The sequence below is a fragment of the Polyodon spathula genome, chromosome 3 (genome assembly GCF_017654505.1).
Source record: "Polyodon spathula isolate WHYD16114869_AA chromosome 3, ASM1765450v1, whole genome shotgun sequence".
Taxonomy (NCBI): Eukaryota; Metazoa; Chordata; class Actinopteri; order Acipenseriformes; family Polyodontidae; genus Polyodon; species Polyodon spathula.
In genome coordinates this window covers 83,948,555-83,961,909 of record NC_054536.1, presented here as the reverse complement: position 1 = coordinate 83,961,909, position 13,355 = coordinate 83,948,555, and the positions used below count along the sequence as shown (strand labels likewise).

Here is a 13,355-nt window from a genome sequence, read left to right as displayed (position 1 = left end):
AGGCTGTAACTCACCCGATGTGTCATCTGCTCTGTCGACCTTGTACTGGGGCGTGGAGTACACATCTAGTTTGGTTGGGCCGTTCTCAATGGCTAAGGTTGAGTTTATGTTGTGGTAATCAACAGGGGTTCCATTCACTTTAACCAACAGTATCTGTAGTACAATTTGACACATTACAATGCTTGTTATGTACCTACTAGACAAGTAAAATTTGTAAGTACTGGTAATAGTTTCCAGTTTTAACATCATCACCGAAATGTTACCACAAATGATATGGAGGCAGAACGGGTCACAGGCAGTGCTGTGCAATACGTTGCTGTTAGGAATTCTGATCCCTTTTGATGAGATTAGGTTAGGTTAAAAGCTCTATCACCACTCGCTCGTTTGCTGTGTGCATGGTAGCAGGTTTGCCCCCAGCCTCCACCCAGTTACATAGGCTTAGTATTCTTCTGTAATGCACCATTTATCCAGTTGGAGAACTCAGTCGTTAGTGATTTAAGAAAGAGGAGGGTTGACCACAGTGGAGTATGGCAGCACCTCTCTTTATTCCAGACTTGGAACAGTTAGTTCAGAGCTTTAGAACATTCTAAAACTTTGGACAAACTGTTAAAAGTCTGGAATAGTAGAAGAATGCTTGAGAAAGTCGATTGTTGTTTTGCTGTTCATCTTTTTGCTTTCTAGACATTATTTTACACTGGTGAAGCCTATCTGCCCTGCCTCCACACTATAGCCTTTATGGAACTATTTAGTCACTCAATATAGCTTCCAGCAAAGTGAATGCAAGGCTCTGGTAGGTTCAAAGTGAACACAACTCTTGTTTATCATACCGTTAAAGAGTTAAAGCTAATTTTTCGTGAATGAAACATATTGAAGTCCAGATATCTCACCATTCATTTTGAGAAAGATAAAAAAAGAGAAAATGTTTTATACTAACATCAGAAGTGTTGTAATCATCCTGGGTCATAGACAGAAGCTGCAAAAGAGCAAGCAATGCAATACAGGTTATTGGTGAACACGCAAAGCCCAAAGCATTACCATTTTTATTATCCTTTCTAAGCAGAAACAATATAGGTAAGCACTCTTTTGTAAATAATATCCATTATCTGATAGGACTGCAGGACTAAAAGCATCTAAATCTACTGAGCAAACTAGATTAAAAAGGCTTAAATGTAAAATTATGGGTGCACCACATCTGCAGCAATAGGTCTAGCAATGCAAGGACATTGTGCTTCTTTATATGTGGCTTTCTGTATCATAAACCTTCCCTTAAAAAGGTTTACCGCAGAATTTTTACATGGAATTGTTGCTGTTTGACCGTGCTTTGTCCATAATTTACCCTGGTTTGCCATGATTATTAATATGCTTTACAACTCTTACCCATGCTTTACCATGCTTTCACTGTGTATTATTACACTTCGCTATGCTTTTACTATGGTAAGCTTTTAGAAGGGTTTTTAAAGGAAACTATATGATAATGAAAGAATGTGGCTTTGGATACTATTCAAAACAGGTCAATTTTAAACAGGCCATAAGCGTAAGATGCTTTTTTCCATGGTATCAATCAAAAAGAGACTTCAGACTAGAACCAAAGCAGTACAGAATATCAGTGGTTGTGAAGAAAAATGCAGTATCGCTATATAAACCACATCATTTCCATACTGTTTATCAAATGTTGTCTAAACTTAAAGTAGCTCTGTTCATTTCCTACTTTTCTCTCCTCGGTTGCATAGTGTACCGCTTGCCACATTCTTCGTCTCTTTTCTGCTGTCACAACAATCCGATTGCCGGTTTCGTCTTTCCCTTCTTCCAGTTCTGGATTCTCTTCTTCATCAATGTCCATCTTAAATAAATAAATAAATAAATAAACACTGTTTCTGAGATACAAGACTTGAGCACTTTGTTGCCATGGCAGCTTTGCAACACAACTGTCAAGAAAGGGTTCATGTATCTTGTACGACACTTGTGATCGAACATGTCCTAGACAATTAAAGAACATACTTGTGCACCGAGTATGAAGCTAATATATTGCAACGTTAGGCCTTCATCATCCAGAACCAAAAATCCCAATATGGTGGCCATCGTATGTGACAAGTCAAAGTGAAAGGTACTGTTAGATTTTTTGTCTGTATAATCCGTTTTGTTTGTCTTTTTGTTTTGGCTACGAGTGCCGTGTCCTGTGTTTTGTTTGTAACCTTTTATTTTCTGCTTGTTTAATTATTAAATGCTGAGCGGTACCAATCGCTCAGCTTCACCAAACTCCACCACTCTGTTGTTTATTTCCTGGTTCCTGGTTTCTGGTCCGACGTCACCCACTGCAGTCTTTGTGACACATAGTGTCATCATGGGATTACCAGCGCCTCCTAGACGCAGACCAGAGCCGCAGAACCACAGTTTCTTGTTTAAAAAAAACAAAAAACAAAAAAATTTCAGAAAACGGCGTCAGGCTGAGAGACTGGATCCAGGACAATGCTGGGCTGGAGGCCCAATCCATGCCCATAGCCATCCTGGTCCTGTGGCTGATGGACAGGGAGTGATGGGAGGTGTATGAGAGGGAACACCCCCCAAACTCCCTGAAGGAAGGTGTGGAGTTGGTCCTCTGCTACCTGAAGAGAGCTATAAACAGAACAGGAGCCCAGGTAGCAGGGTCTCCAGTGCCCAGGCGGGGGGACTGCAAGAGTCCAGCGCCCAGAAGGGGGGACCAAGTCAGTCCAGTGCCCAGAGAGGGGAACCACGGGAATCCAAAGCCCGAGAGGGAGCTGTTCCCACTTCCACCAGCAGAGGAAGAATGCCTGCAGAACCCATCTCCACCAGCAGACAATGAATGCCTGCTGACCCCATCTCCACCAGCAGAGGGAGAATACCTGCTGTCCCCATCTCCACCAGCAGAGGGTGAATGTCTGCTTAGATGTGTCTATATATATATATATATATATATATATATATATATATATATATATATATATATATATATATATATATATATATATTATATAAAACTATGACTGAAGAAATAAAGAAACAATAATAATGTACTCCTTACCTCCTCACCTTGCTATAGAAATAAAAAGCTTCACAACTCTCTCCAAACATTATTTATTATATAGATGTACCTTTCAAAATTTAATTTTACAGATTAGTAAATTGATACTGTAGGTTAGTTTGAAGGGGACTAAGATGGCGGCGAGAAATCCTAAGGAACAATAATCCAGAAATGTATTCACCAGTCACAAACACAAACACGTGTTTGTGCAGTAACGTTGCAACAATCCTTAATTGGGCAATAAATTATTACTATATAATATATATATATATATATATATATATATATATATATATATATATATTATATCCTTTTGGGTCTGAATGCCCAGACTTATTTGTCACGTGCAATTCCCAGCAAGGCTACAATTCACTACCTCCACCTCCAGCATGCTACATTCACAATTGACCATTGAGACGCCAGAAAGCAATGAAGTACCAGACGCTTAATAACATATGAACTTAAGCTGTGCAGCAACGTTGTTGAGATATTCTTTATTCTATTACATCATATTCTATTACACTATATTGTACTGATGAAGGTTTATTAAACTGAATACAGTACTGTATTTACATTTAACTGGAACTAGGATAAAAGCATATATTGTATGGGATGTGTAAAACACTTGAATAGTTACTTTTAAATAAAAATGTAATATATATATATATATATATATATATATATTATGAGATCTATATATATTAATATATATATATTATATATATCGTACCCTTTGTCGATGTAACATGCATGGGAAAGCAGCAGCAGGACTGGTAGGTGAAGTAATCACACACGAAGACATAAGCCAAATATACGCTCCTTCCAAAGGACCCGGCTCTTTTGTACAGTGGTATTGGTGCTATGCTTTAGTGCTAGAGGTCCCAGGTTCGTGCCCGCCCGCAGCCTGTGTGTGGATTTCCTCACCCTGTGTGATGCACCTGCCTACGTTGACTGAGATCGCTGCATTATATATGTGTGTGTGTGTGTGTGTGTTTGTGTTTCAGTGAGGCATTGCTCTAAGGGGGGAAAAAAGATTTACATCAGTCCAAGAGCAATCAATAGCAGATATCAACAGCACATTTAAAGAGCATTAATCGATTGACACATAAAGTTAAGAACTGGAACCTAGTACTTCACGAAAAAGATATACGTGACACATATGTTTATTTAATAACCCTGTAAATAAACGTTATGACAACATAATGTGAAATACAGTAAGCAGTGATTGTCAAGTTACCGGTTCAATTGGTTCTTGAAGCCACAGTCGAATGAGGGTGGCGAGAGTGTAGTACAGCACCAAAAGCATGACAGGATTTATATAGTGAAACCACAGCAAATTTGGGTGAGATATTATCATCCATGTAGTTGAGCAGTTGGTTTGAATTACAGGTGTCACACCAAACAATCTGTTCAGAAAAAAACAAAGAATAAAAAACAAAACATTATTTACCCATGACAGAACAACTGATAATAGAATCTAACTTTTAGTGTTCCCAGGCTACTAGAGTCTGATCTGGACTTCAGACCCAGAATTGTTAAAAGATTGCTAGATCTTAACACAAGACCTCTTTGTCACATACTGTACTTATGCTGTTAACATATCAGTAGCTATAAACAGTCATCTTAAGCCTGTTTCACACTACCATGCTCTACCTGGAGTCGGACCCTACTCAGGCTGCGACCTGGTGTCATGTGGTCGGCTACATGATTTCACACTGCTTTTGAAAAAGCAGGGTCGACCTGGATAACAGAAGTAAATATATAATGCCTGTAGCAATGCCCCGGAAGCAGCTTGTTATAGACGCATCCATCCAAGCTTCCCTGGATTGAATCGTCGGCCCAAATGTTGGTTAGAGCAAATGTTTCTTCATACCTGCTGCAATCTGGCTCATGGTGTGTCTAAATCAACAAATATATGGCTAACCAGAATAAGTAGAAATGTTCCTTGAGGAAATTAAACCTTCACGCTGTTTGTAATTTTATCGGCTCGAACAGCCATCATGCATTTTGTCTCATATGACCCAGGTACGTGGTTTCACACTACGCGGGATTGTGACCTGGGTAGTCAGAACCTGGGTTGGGACCCGGATAGGAGTGCCAATGTGAAAGGGGCTTTAGATACTCCAAACAACAGGCAACATCTAATACCAAATGGATTTGAGTTGAACCACACAGGCAGAATACATGGTAGGAAGACCAATGTCTCAGATCTCACTAAAATAAAGAAGGGCACCTCTAAATAAATTCTGTAGCTAACTGTTAATGAGCACAGTGACTTTAATTTGCTATATATATTTACTACTTTACAGACATCATTTGTGATAGCTGGTTACCGGTTACAGTTATTTTTAGAATGTGACACATTTTTGGAGTTTTATACAATGCATTAACTATAACTGTGTTGAAGTGTTCCATATTATTTGTTATATATAAGGTGCAATGTATACTATTCTACTGTACTTACAGTAGTACATGATGGTACTTAAAGCTTATCACTTATTTAAATGAAATAAAGGCTCTGACTTCAGCAGGATTATATGCTTTCAACCTTGTCCTTGTTTTAACAATTTAAGATGTGGTCAGGCAGCAACCCAGACAGCAGCATTACATGCCATTTACACTATTAGATTATTGTTATGTGAAAATATGATGAGATGGATGAAGGTTTGGATGAAGCTTTCATAAAAAAGGAAGTGCTGGTAACTCATATTGAATACCATTAAAATAGTAATGTGGTTTACCAGACACCTATGTGTTAAATTGAGCATTTACTGCAATGAGATTTGACTCAAAGTGTCTTTAATGCCATCAAGAGGCCCTTCCGCAAACAGAAACGTTACAACCCACCATCATAATGCTGCTGACCGGCACATCTGGATCTGTTGCACTGAACCTTGAAACAGTGCATTAGCAAACTGACATGCAATTCCCAACGGTCCCAGCAGGATTAAAAAATTAAAGTTGTAGGAATTACCCAGACTTAACTGTAATAGGTACAACCGTCTGCCTAATAGCAGACATTACTGCCTGACCTGGGGTTTTGAATAACATCAAAGAAAACCATCATAGGCTTGAAAATCCATACTTTTTAAATACTGTTGTTTTGCAATTATAAGCATTCATTCAAAGGCTTCTGATTAGCAATTATTAGCAAATATGATTAAAAAACACCAACCTGAATGCCAAACGATTAGTTTTAATTATTATTCTGTCATGTACATCCGGTGAGAAGTTTTTTTTTTTTTTTGTGTGTGTGTGTTATGGATTTGACTAATCTTTTGTGGCAGTGTAATTTATTCTCAAAACAAAGTATTCTTGTGACACGAGTACACTATAAAGCAAACATTTTTAATCAGTCACCTATGGTTCATAAATTATGATGCAGAGCAGTAAATTGCTGTACATTTTATTTCACACAACAGTACTTAATGCACAGTAACATCTCCTGCACGGTTTATATTTAAAAACAATATTAGCAAAAAACACCACAAGTTATAAATCTATCATGTCGAAAAAGATAGCTAAGGAGGAGCAGGGGGAGCAAGGAATCTGCAGTTGTGCCAGCAGCGCATGTTCTTAAAATGAAGAGAGAAATTCAGATACAATATACCTAAGGGTATTGATTGTACAGTACAGTACAAAAGGGAACATGTTTGTTTTTACTTGTCTTGCTCGGAATACAGCGGACTTGAGTATGTGATTAACCAGGCTTTACTCAGCCAATTACACATCAAAAATTAATTAGGTATTGTGGAGTGGAGAATGCATTAAGTGATTTACAGTCACTGGGTAATGTCCTTCAGTACACATTTATTGATTTAAACTCCTCAGGAGGTACTTGTTCTGAGCTGAGGATAATACTGAGGCTGACTATAGCCTGGCATCTGCTCACAAAGGATTAATTATAATTACTCTTTACTTTTACAGTTTGTCCACTCTGTGCCAACTTAACATCGGCATATGGAAATTTAATTAGTTATAATTTTTAATGACAGGGTCCCAGGTGGAAATATATATATACTAATATATATATATATATATATATATATATATATATATATATATATATATATATATATACTGTGTGTGTGTGTGTATGTGTGTGTGTGTGTGTATATATATATATATATATATATATATATATATATATATATATATATATATATATGTGTGTGTGTGTGTGTGTGTGTGTGTTACGGTGTAAAGATTCTGTATTGTACACTTTCAGATAAGCAACATTTCACTCCATTTCTGAAAATCTAAATGTTTCTAATCTGTGATTTATGGTGTAGATCAGTCAATGAGGCTTTGGTGTGGCATTATACAGTACAGGGATATTACATTAGCTTCTGTTAGAACCTTAATGTTCCAACATCTTCAAAGGCTCTTTTGTATCACAGAGAGATAACACTGCTGTCATCACAATCCATTCATTCAATGTTAAAGGTTTCCCGTTACTGCATGTCTGCCCACAGTATGTGCTTTGCAGTGGGTTTAGTAAGCTTTAGCACCAATCTTTTACTTTTACACTGAGTTTGTTCTACTGAACCAGGTGTGTACTGCACTTCTACAAAAACATTTAAGAGTGCAACTATATACACAACTGTACAAACAACACTCTGCTTAGCTAGTAAGAATAATTGTTGGTATTTGATGAATGGATTTCCTTAAAAATGTAATTTTAACAAAGGGCTTTTATTTCTTTAAAATCTAGAATTAAGGTGTTCACTAAAACACCCCACCTGCATAACATACTCACTGTCTTTACTTCATGATTAATCATTATTACCCTTGTCTGCAAAGGCAGCCCAGGCATCTAGTCTAGTGTATTTGTTTCCATATCTGGTTTTGTAGTAAAGCACAGGCATGCTTCTTAACTACATAACAATATAAAGCACAAGTAAAAGCTCCACCACAACTTGTCCACCCATCAACTCCATTTCTTAAATTTTCCTCTATTGCTGCTGAATTGCAAAATCTGCACAAAAAATTGGGAGCATGTACTCAGATAGCTTTTTAATTTATTTAATAAAATTGCCTTAACTTTAAATTTCAGCGTTGTCAACTCTGTCACCTCTAAGTAATGGCACAGCTTATGACCTAATCTTATCAGTAGGCATGATTCCCATGTGTTACTGGCCAGGTTCATCATACTAATGATGGACTTGGGCCATCTTCTATGACAAACAAGTGTAAAACAGTAATTTTGCTGTTGAGATAAATTAATTTCAGAAACTTAAAAAAATGTAAATCTGGAACCACTAACCTACTTGAATTACACAAGTGAATGCAGGGGTAGTGTTCATTGTTAAGATCAAGCATTTGTTATACGCAAAAAACTCCAATTCAGCAAATCTTTACACAAAAATGACTACCTCTCATATGTGTAAACCATTTAAGGTAGTTTCCTGGTCTTCCCTCAATCTAAGTAACAAAACATGGAAATGCAGAAGAGGTTCAGGGGAAATTCGTACTAATTCTGATTCTGATCTAAATCATGCTAAGGGAAAGAGAGTATTCATTATTTAAATCGCGGTCCCTATTCACAAAACTTTAACTTCTGAGTTTTTTTGACACTTAAGTTCATATGTAATCACTGTATTTGGTTTGTTAACACCTCCCCCATTTTGTTCCACAGAATGGTCCCCCACCCACATTCTGTTCTAGGGAATGGCCCATTATCCTGGCCACTGTGAAGTATACAAAGAAACTTCCACCAGGTGGAGCTCATTCTCCCTTTTTGGATGCCTGTGTAAATCATGTTTGTGTGTTCTTATGTTCCCACCTGTTACGATATCCTGTCTACCTTCATTTTAGACAGCTAAGCTTAACTTTACACCATACCTAGTGATTCTCTTTATTCTGAATGTCAGGTAAAGTTGTCCTTAGGGCTCAACAAGCTCATTGTGAGGCCTCTGAAGCCACTCTGGGCTTTGTACATGTTTACAAACTCTTATGATATAATATATATATATATATATATATATATATATATATATATATATATATATATATATATATATATATATATATATATATATATATATATCCTATATATATACAATGTGTTTTGTTGATTTATTATTTCAACTGTGTCTACAATGAATAGTCATTGTTTAAATCTAACTTTGCCTAAAGAAAAAAAAAAAAATAGAACAAACATGAGAGGTTGTTTTGTTTATCCATTAGGGTTTTTCCTGCACCTGGGAGATCTCTGAGCCATAATTTAGGGCAACACACTATCTGCATCATTGTAATGAAAGGCAGGAAATGTAATAAAAAAATAGCACTTCAACAGAATCACTCAACAGCAGCTTAAAGGCCAGGTGTATGTCTGAAACAGCTGCTTTATGAAATCGCACATACAATGACCTTACAACAGAAAACACAAGTATTTAATTGTAACAAATAACAATTGCCAAATGACTATATTTTTAAAGATAGAAGAATAGCACACATATTTGGAATCATTTTTGAAGAACAAACAAAAAACGAATACAACCGCTAGTCAACCAGCCATAGGAAGTACCAGGATCCCTGGAGAGGATGAAAAGGATATATGGTTTTAGTATTGAAAGAAACCAAATAATTTCTGACGAATAAAATGAGGGAACCCTGTCAATGATGAGTATACAGACTCCTCCTTTTTAGCTGCCATCCCTACAGAAAACGTAATTCCTGACATTTGCAATGTTTTGGCTGATCGTAAATAAATACCTAGTGTTAATAAATACGCTTGTACCAAACGTGTTCACATATTTTAACTCTTCATACTGCATCATTATAAAGCAGTATAGTATGGTCTGTGATGGCTGGTAACCACTAGCTAACTAGATAACATTTACCTCACAGCTGCTTCTCAGGTGGGGTTTCAACAGGGAGGATACAATGATGTTGTTCTTTTTTTGTTGTTATATTCTAAATTAGCATTTATCTTACAAACTTTGGTGAAATGTGTCCATTTCTTCACAATTATCATATATATGTTTTTTTTAAATATATGTCACACTAGAACTCTTCATAGCTCCTTCCTTTAAGCCTGGGAGTAGTCTGTTTGCTCTTCATGTTGGATTCTCTCCAAGGTCACAATGCCCTTTTGGTAATGTTGTAAAAAGAACTGAACACAGCATCCAACGTGTGCTCCCTGGTGCTTTATACAACCTTATCAAAACCTCCTTTGATTCGCAGTCTACACTGTTGTGACTATACAACCAAGCATTGTGTTTGCCTTCTTGATTGCTTCTCTTTTAAGCCATGCTGAACCTACAGCCTATGTTACCAAGCACACCAAACCATAGAGACGTGATAGTCTGGATAGTTTCATCCTGGGCTTGTTGGGTGCCCGATCAGTATGGGTTGCAGAAGCGCTGTGAAGCAAACTCTCCCCAGTCAATTACCTTCCCTAAACATTGGGATTGCACAGGCCAATGCAGTCATATGCACCTCCAGCCAAGAGCAGCAACTCAGCACGACTTGGATTCGATACTACATGAGTTTCATCCAGGCTATGGGGTCCCCCGTGGCTCAGTGATTTGTTCCTTTTGTACTGATAAGTTAAGGATGAAGGCCAGTAGTCTATTGCATATTTGGACAACTGCCTATTCTTAATAATGTAAAATGCACTGTAGTATACTTTTCAATCGTGTGAGTATAAATAGACTTAATGGTCCCACATAGGATATGATAAAGACAGGTCCCTGAAAAGGAAAGGCTGGTGAAATCAATGGGATCTTACAAATTCAAGGATGGAAGTTTCCAGGGTCATTGTGCTTTGTTTTGTTTTTTCCTTAAATAAACCTCCATTGGTATTATAGTCCACCAATATCTATTTCACATAAAGCCAAGACCTTGAACATGTTAACACCATAAAGCATGTCATGATTAAAAATAAAAACATGCATATCACTATTACATTTCACAACCAGTTGTTAAAACCAAAAGCCTGCACAAGCAGTTGTATGCAACTGTCATAAAAAATGATACCGATGAGGATGACTCATATTGACAAAACACAGTCACAGCTGCACTAAGTGGGTTTTTAACAGGGAGGATACACGTATAGGTTTATTGTTTTATACTGAATTGTTGGACTTGGCTGACTAGAACAATTAAACATTTTTTTCACATTTCACAAAACTTTAGGGTATTATCATAACCCTGGTTCCTAAAGACCCGCAACCTGAATAAGAGGTACCAAAGCTGCTCATCGAGGACCGTGCTCACAGATCTCAGTGTAATTTTATTTCAAGCATGTTGCAATCATGGATGCAGCAACCTTGAAGGTTGGTTAAATTTATATTTCAGGGAACTATGGTCATAATAACATGATAATTCAAGTTCAAAATGTAACCATTATTGTACGGGTGAGTGTACCAAAGCCGTCACAAGGGTAATATTGCAGGACGACTTGAAAGCTACAAGGCTAAGCTGACAGGCTGCCTTGTGCATTATCATACGGAACACCAATAACAGTGAGCTAGGGTGGAAAAATTGAGGGAGAAACTGACCTCTATGTCTGTGCTATAAGGGTCAGCTGGGAAGCCGCCCTTAACACTAGTTCCAAAGCCAGGATTTTGAGGATCTACAATATTCAGTCTGACTGGTTCATAGGCAGTCCAGAATGTGTCTGCTATCCACTTGACCAGCCGTTGCTTAGACAGGGCTTCACCATGGAATCGCCTCATAGTAGACAAAAAATTGTTCGGACTGCCTCCAACTTTTCGTCCTGTCAACGTACTATGCTAGGGACCACACTGGGTATAAAGTAAGGAGCTGTCACTCTCTGTTAGATTGTAAAGGAGGTGGATGGAAGCCTAAAATTCCACAGACTGATTGACATGAAAACCCGAGATTGTCTTCAGCAAAAAGGCAGGATTGGTATAGAGCGTAACCTTTGTCCTGGCCTCTGTAAAAATTAAGCAGGCTTTCGCAATGGAGAATGCCTGCATCTCACCACCAGCTTTGTGGAGGTGATAGCAAGCAAAGAAAGCCGCTTTGACTGATAAAAATTTCAGCTTGGCTGAATGCTTGGACTGAAATGGAGCATCATGAGTGCATCAAGCCCCACGTTTATCCTCCAGTGATTAACAATGTCCTTCAAAGATAGCCGAAGCCACGAGCCCCTTTCAAAAATTTTCAAACAGGAAATGGACTCCTGGGGAGGCCGAGTCAATTTTGGCATGGCAAGCCGAAATGTCTGCTAGATGGATTTTAACATGGAGGGAGATTTCCCCTTGTCAAAAAGGTCCTGCAAAAATTGCAGTATAACTGCTATGGGACAGGTCGTGGGGTTGGCAGACACCATGTTCTGAAAACACCCCACTTGTACCCATACTGGGAACGCATGGATGGTGTTCTGACTTTCTGCAGGGTGTCAATAACCCTATTTGAAAGCCCCAAATGTAGCCATTCAAGGGCTAGATCCAGAGCTGCAGGCTTGATGGGTCGGTTTGTCATAAGGTCCCCTGTCCCTGACTGAGCAGGTTGCGACGCTTGTGAAGCCTCCATGTTTGGCCGCATAGGAACTGCATCAGGGTTGAAAACCAATCTCCTGGGCCAATAGGGAGCACCTTGGCCTGGTCCTGCCTGATTTTCTCCAGAAACAGAGGGAGCAGGGCGAGTGGTGGGAAGGCATATAATATTTGCCTCAGGCACACGTATGCTGAGGCATCTACTGCCAGAGGGTCCCTGTCTCCTATTATGGCGAACCAGAGGGGGAGGTGGGTTGATTCCTGGGAGGCAAAGAGATCTATCTCTGCTCTCCCGAACCGCTCCCAAATGAGGCTCAGCACCTCGGGGTTAAGACTCCACTCTGAGGCCCTGGGGACTCTCCCTGAGAGGAGGTCTGTGCCCAGTTTGTCACCCCGGGCAGATGTACTGCCCATAGTGAAAGAAGGTTCTCGTGTGCCCAGAAAAAAAGCTTGCAGGCCACACGATGGAGACCTGAGGCCGCCCTGGTCGTTGATGCAAGTCACCACTGTTGCGTTGTCTGTACGGACCAGCTCAACCCTAGATGGCCATTACTGGAATTTTTGTAGTAGAAAATCATTAAATCCAGTGTCGCTAAATGGAAATCACACAAATGATTGGTTTTCATGACTGACGGAATCTTACTTTAATAACAGTATCTATAAGAAGAAAACTATTTTTGTTGTTTATTGTATTGATATTTTAGTATTGTTTTTTGCAATTTACCATGATTATACTACGGTTTACAATGCTTTGCTATGTTTTTTTTATTATTATTATTATCATGTTTTATAGACGTAGTAATATTTAAGACTTAAGATTGAATAAGATGTAATGCATTTTATGT

General features: G+C 38.4%; 1 protein-coding gene across 1 annotated transcript in view; it reads right to left on the bottom strand.

Moving 5' to 3' along the window:
* The window catches only part of LOC121313521 (piezo-type mechanosensitive ion channel component 2-like), a 181,866-nt gene that overhangs the window by 48,023 nt on the left and 120,488 nt on the right, over nucleotides 1-13,355 (bottom strand). Inside the window, exons 8-11 of the mRNA XM_041246172.1 lie at nucleotides 4,278-4,446; nucleotides 1,709-1,840; nucleotides 935-973; nucleotides 15-153 (exon numbers count right to left, since the gene is read on the bottom strand). Of these exons, the coding sequence (XP_041102106.1) occupies nucleotides 15-153; nucleotides 935-973; nucleotides 1,709-1,840; nucleotides 4,278-4,446 (479 nt within the window). The remainder of the gene's footprint in view (nucleotides 1-14; nucleotides 154-934; nucleotides 974-1,708; nucleotides 1,841-4,277; nucleotides 4,447-13,355) is intronic.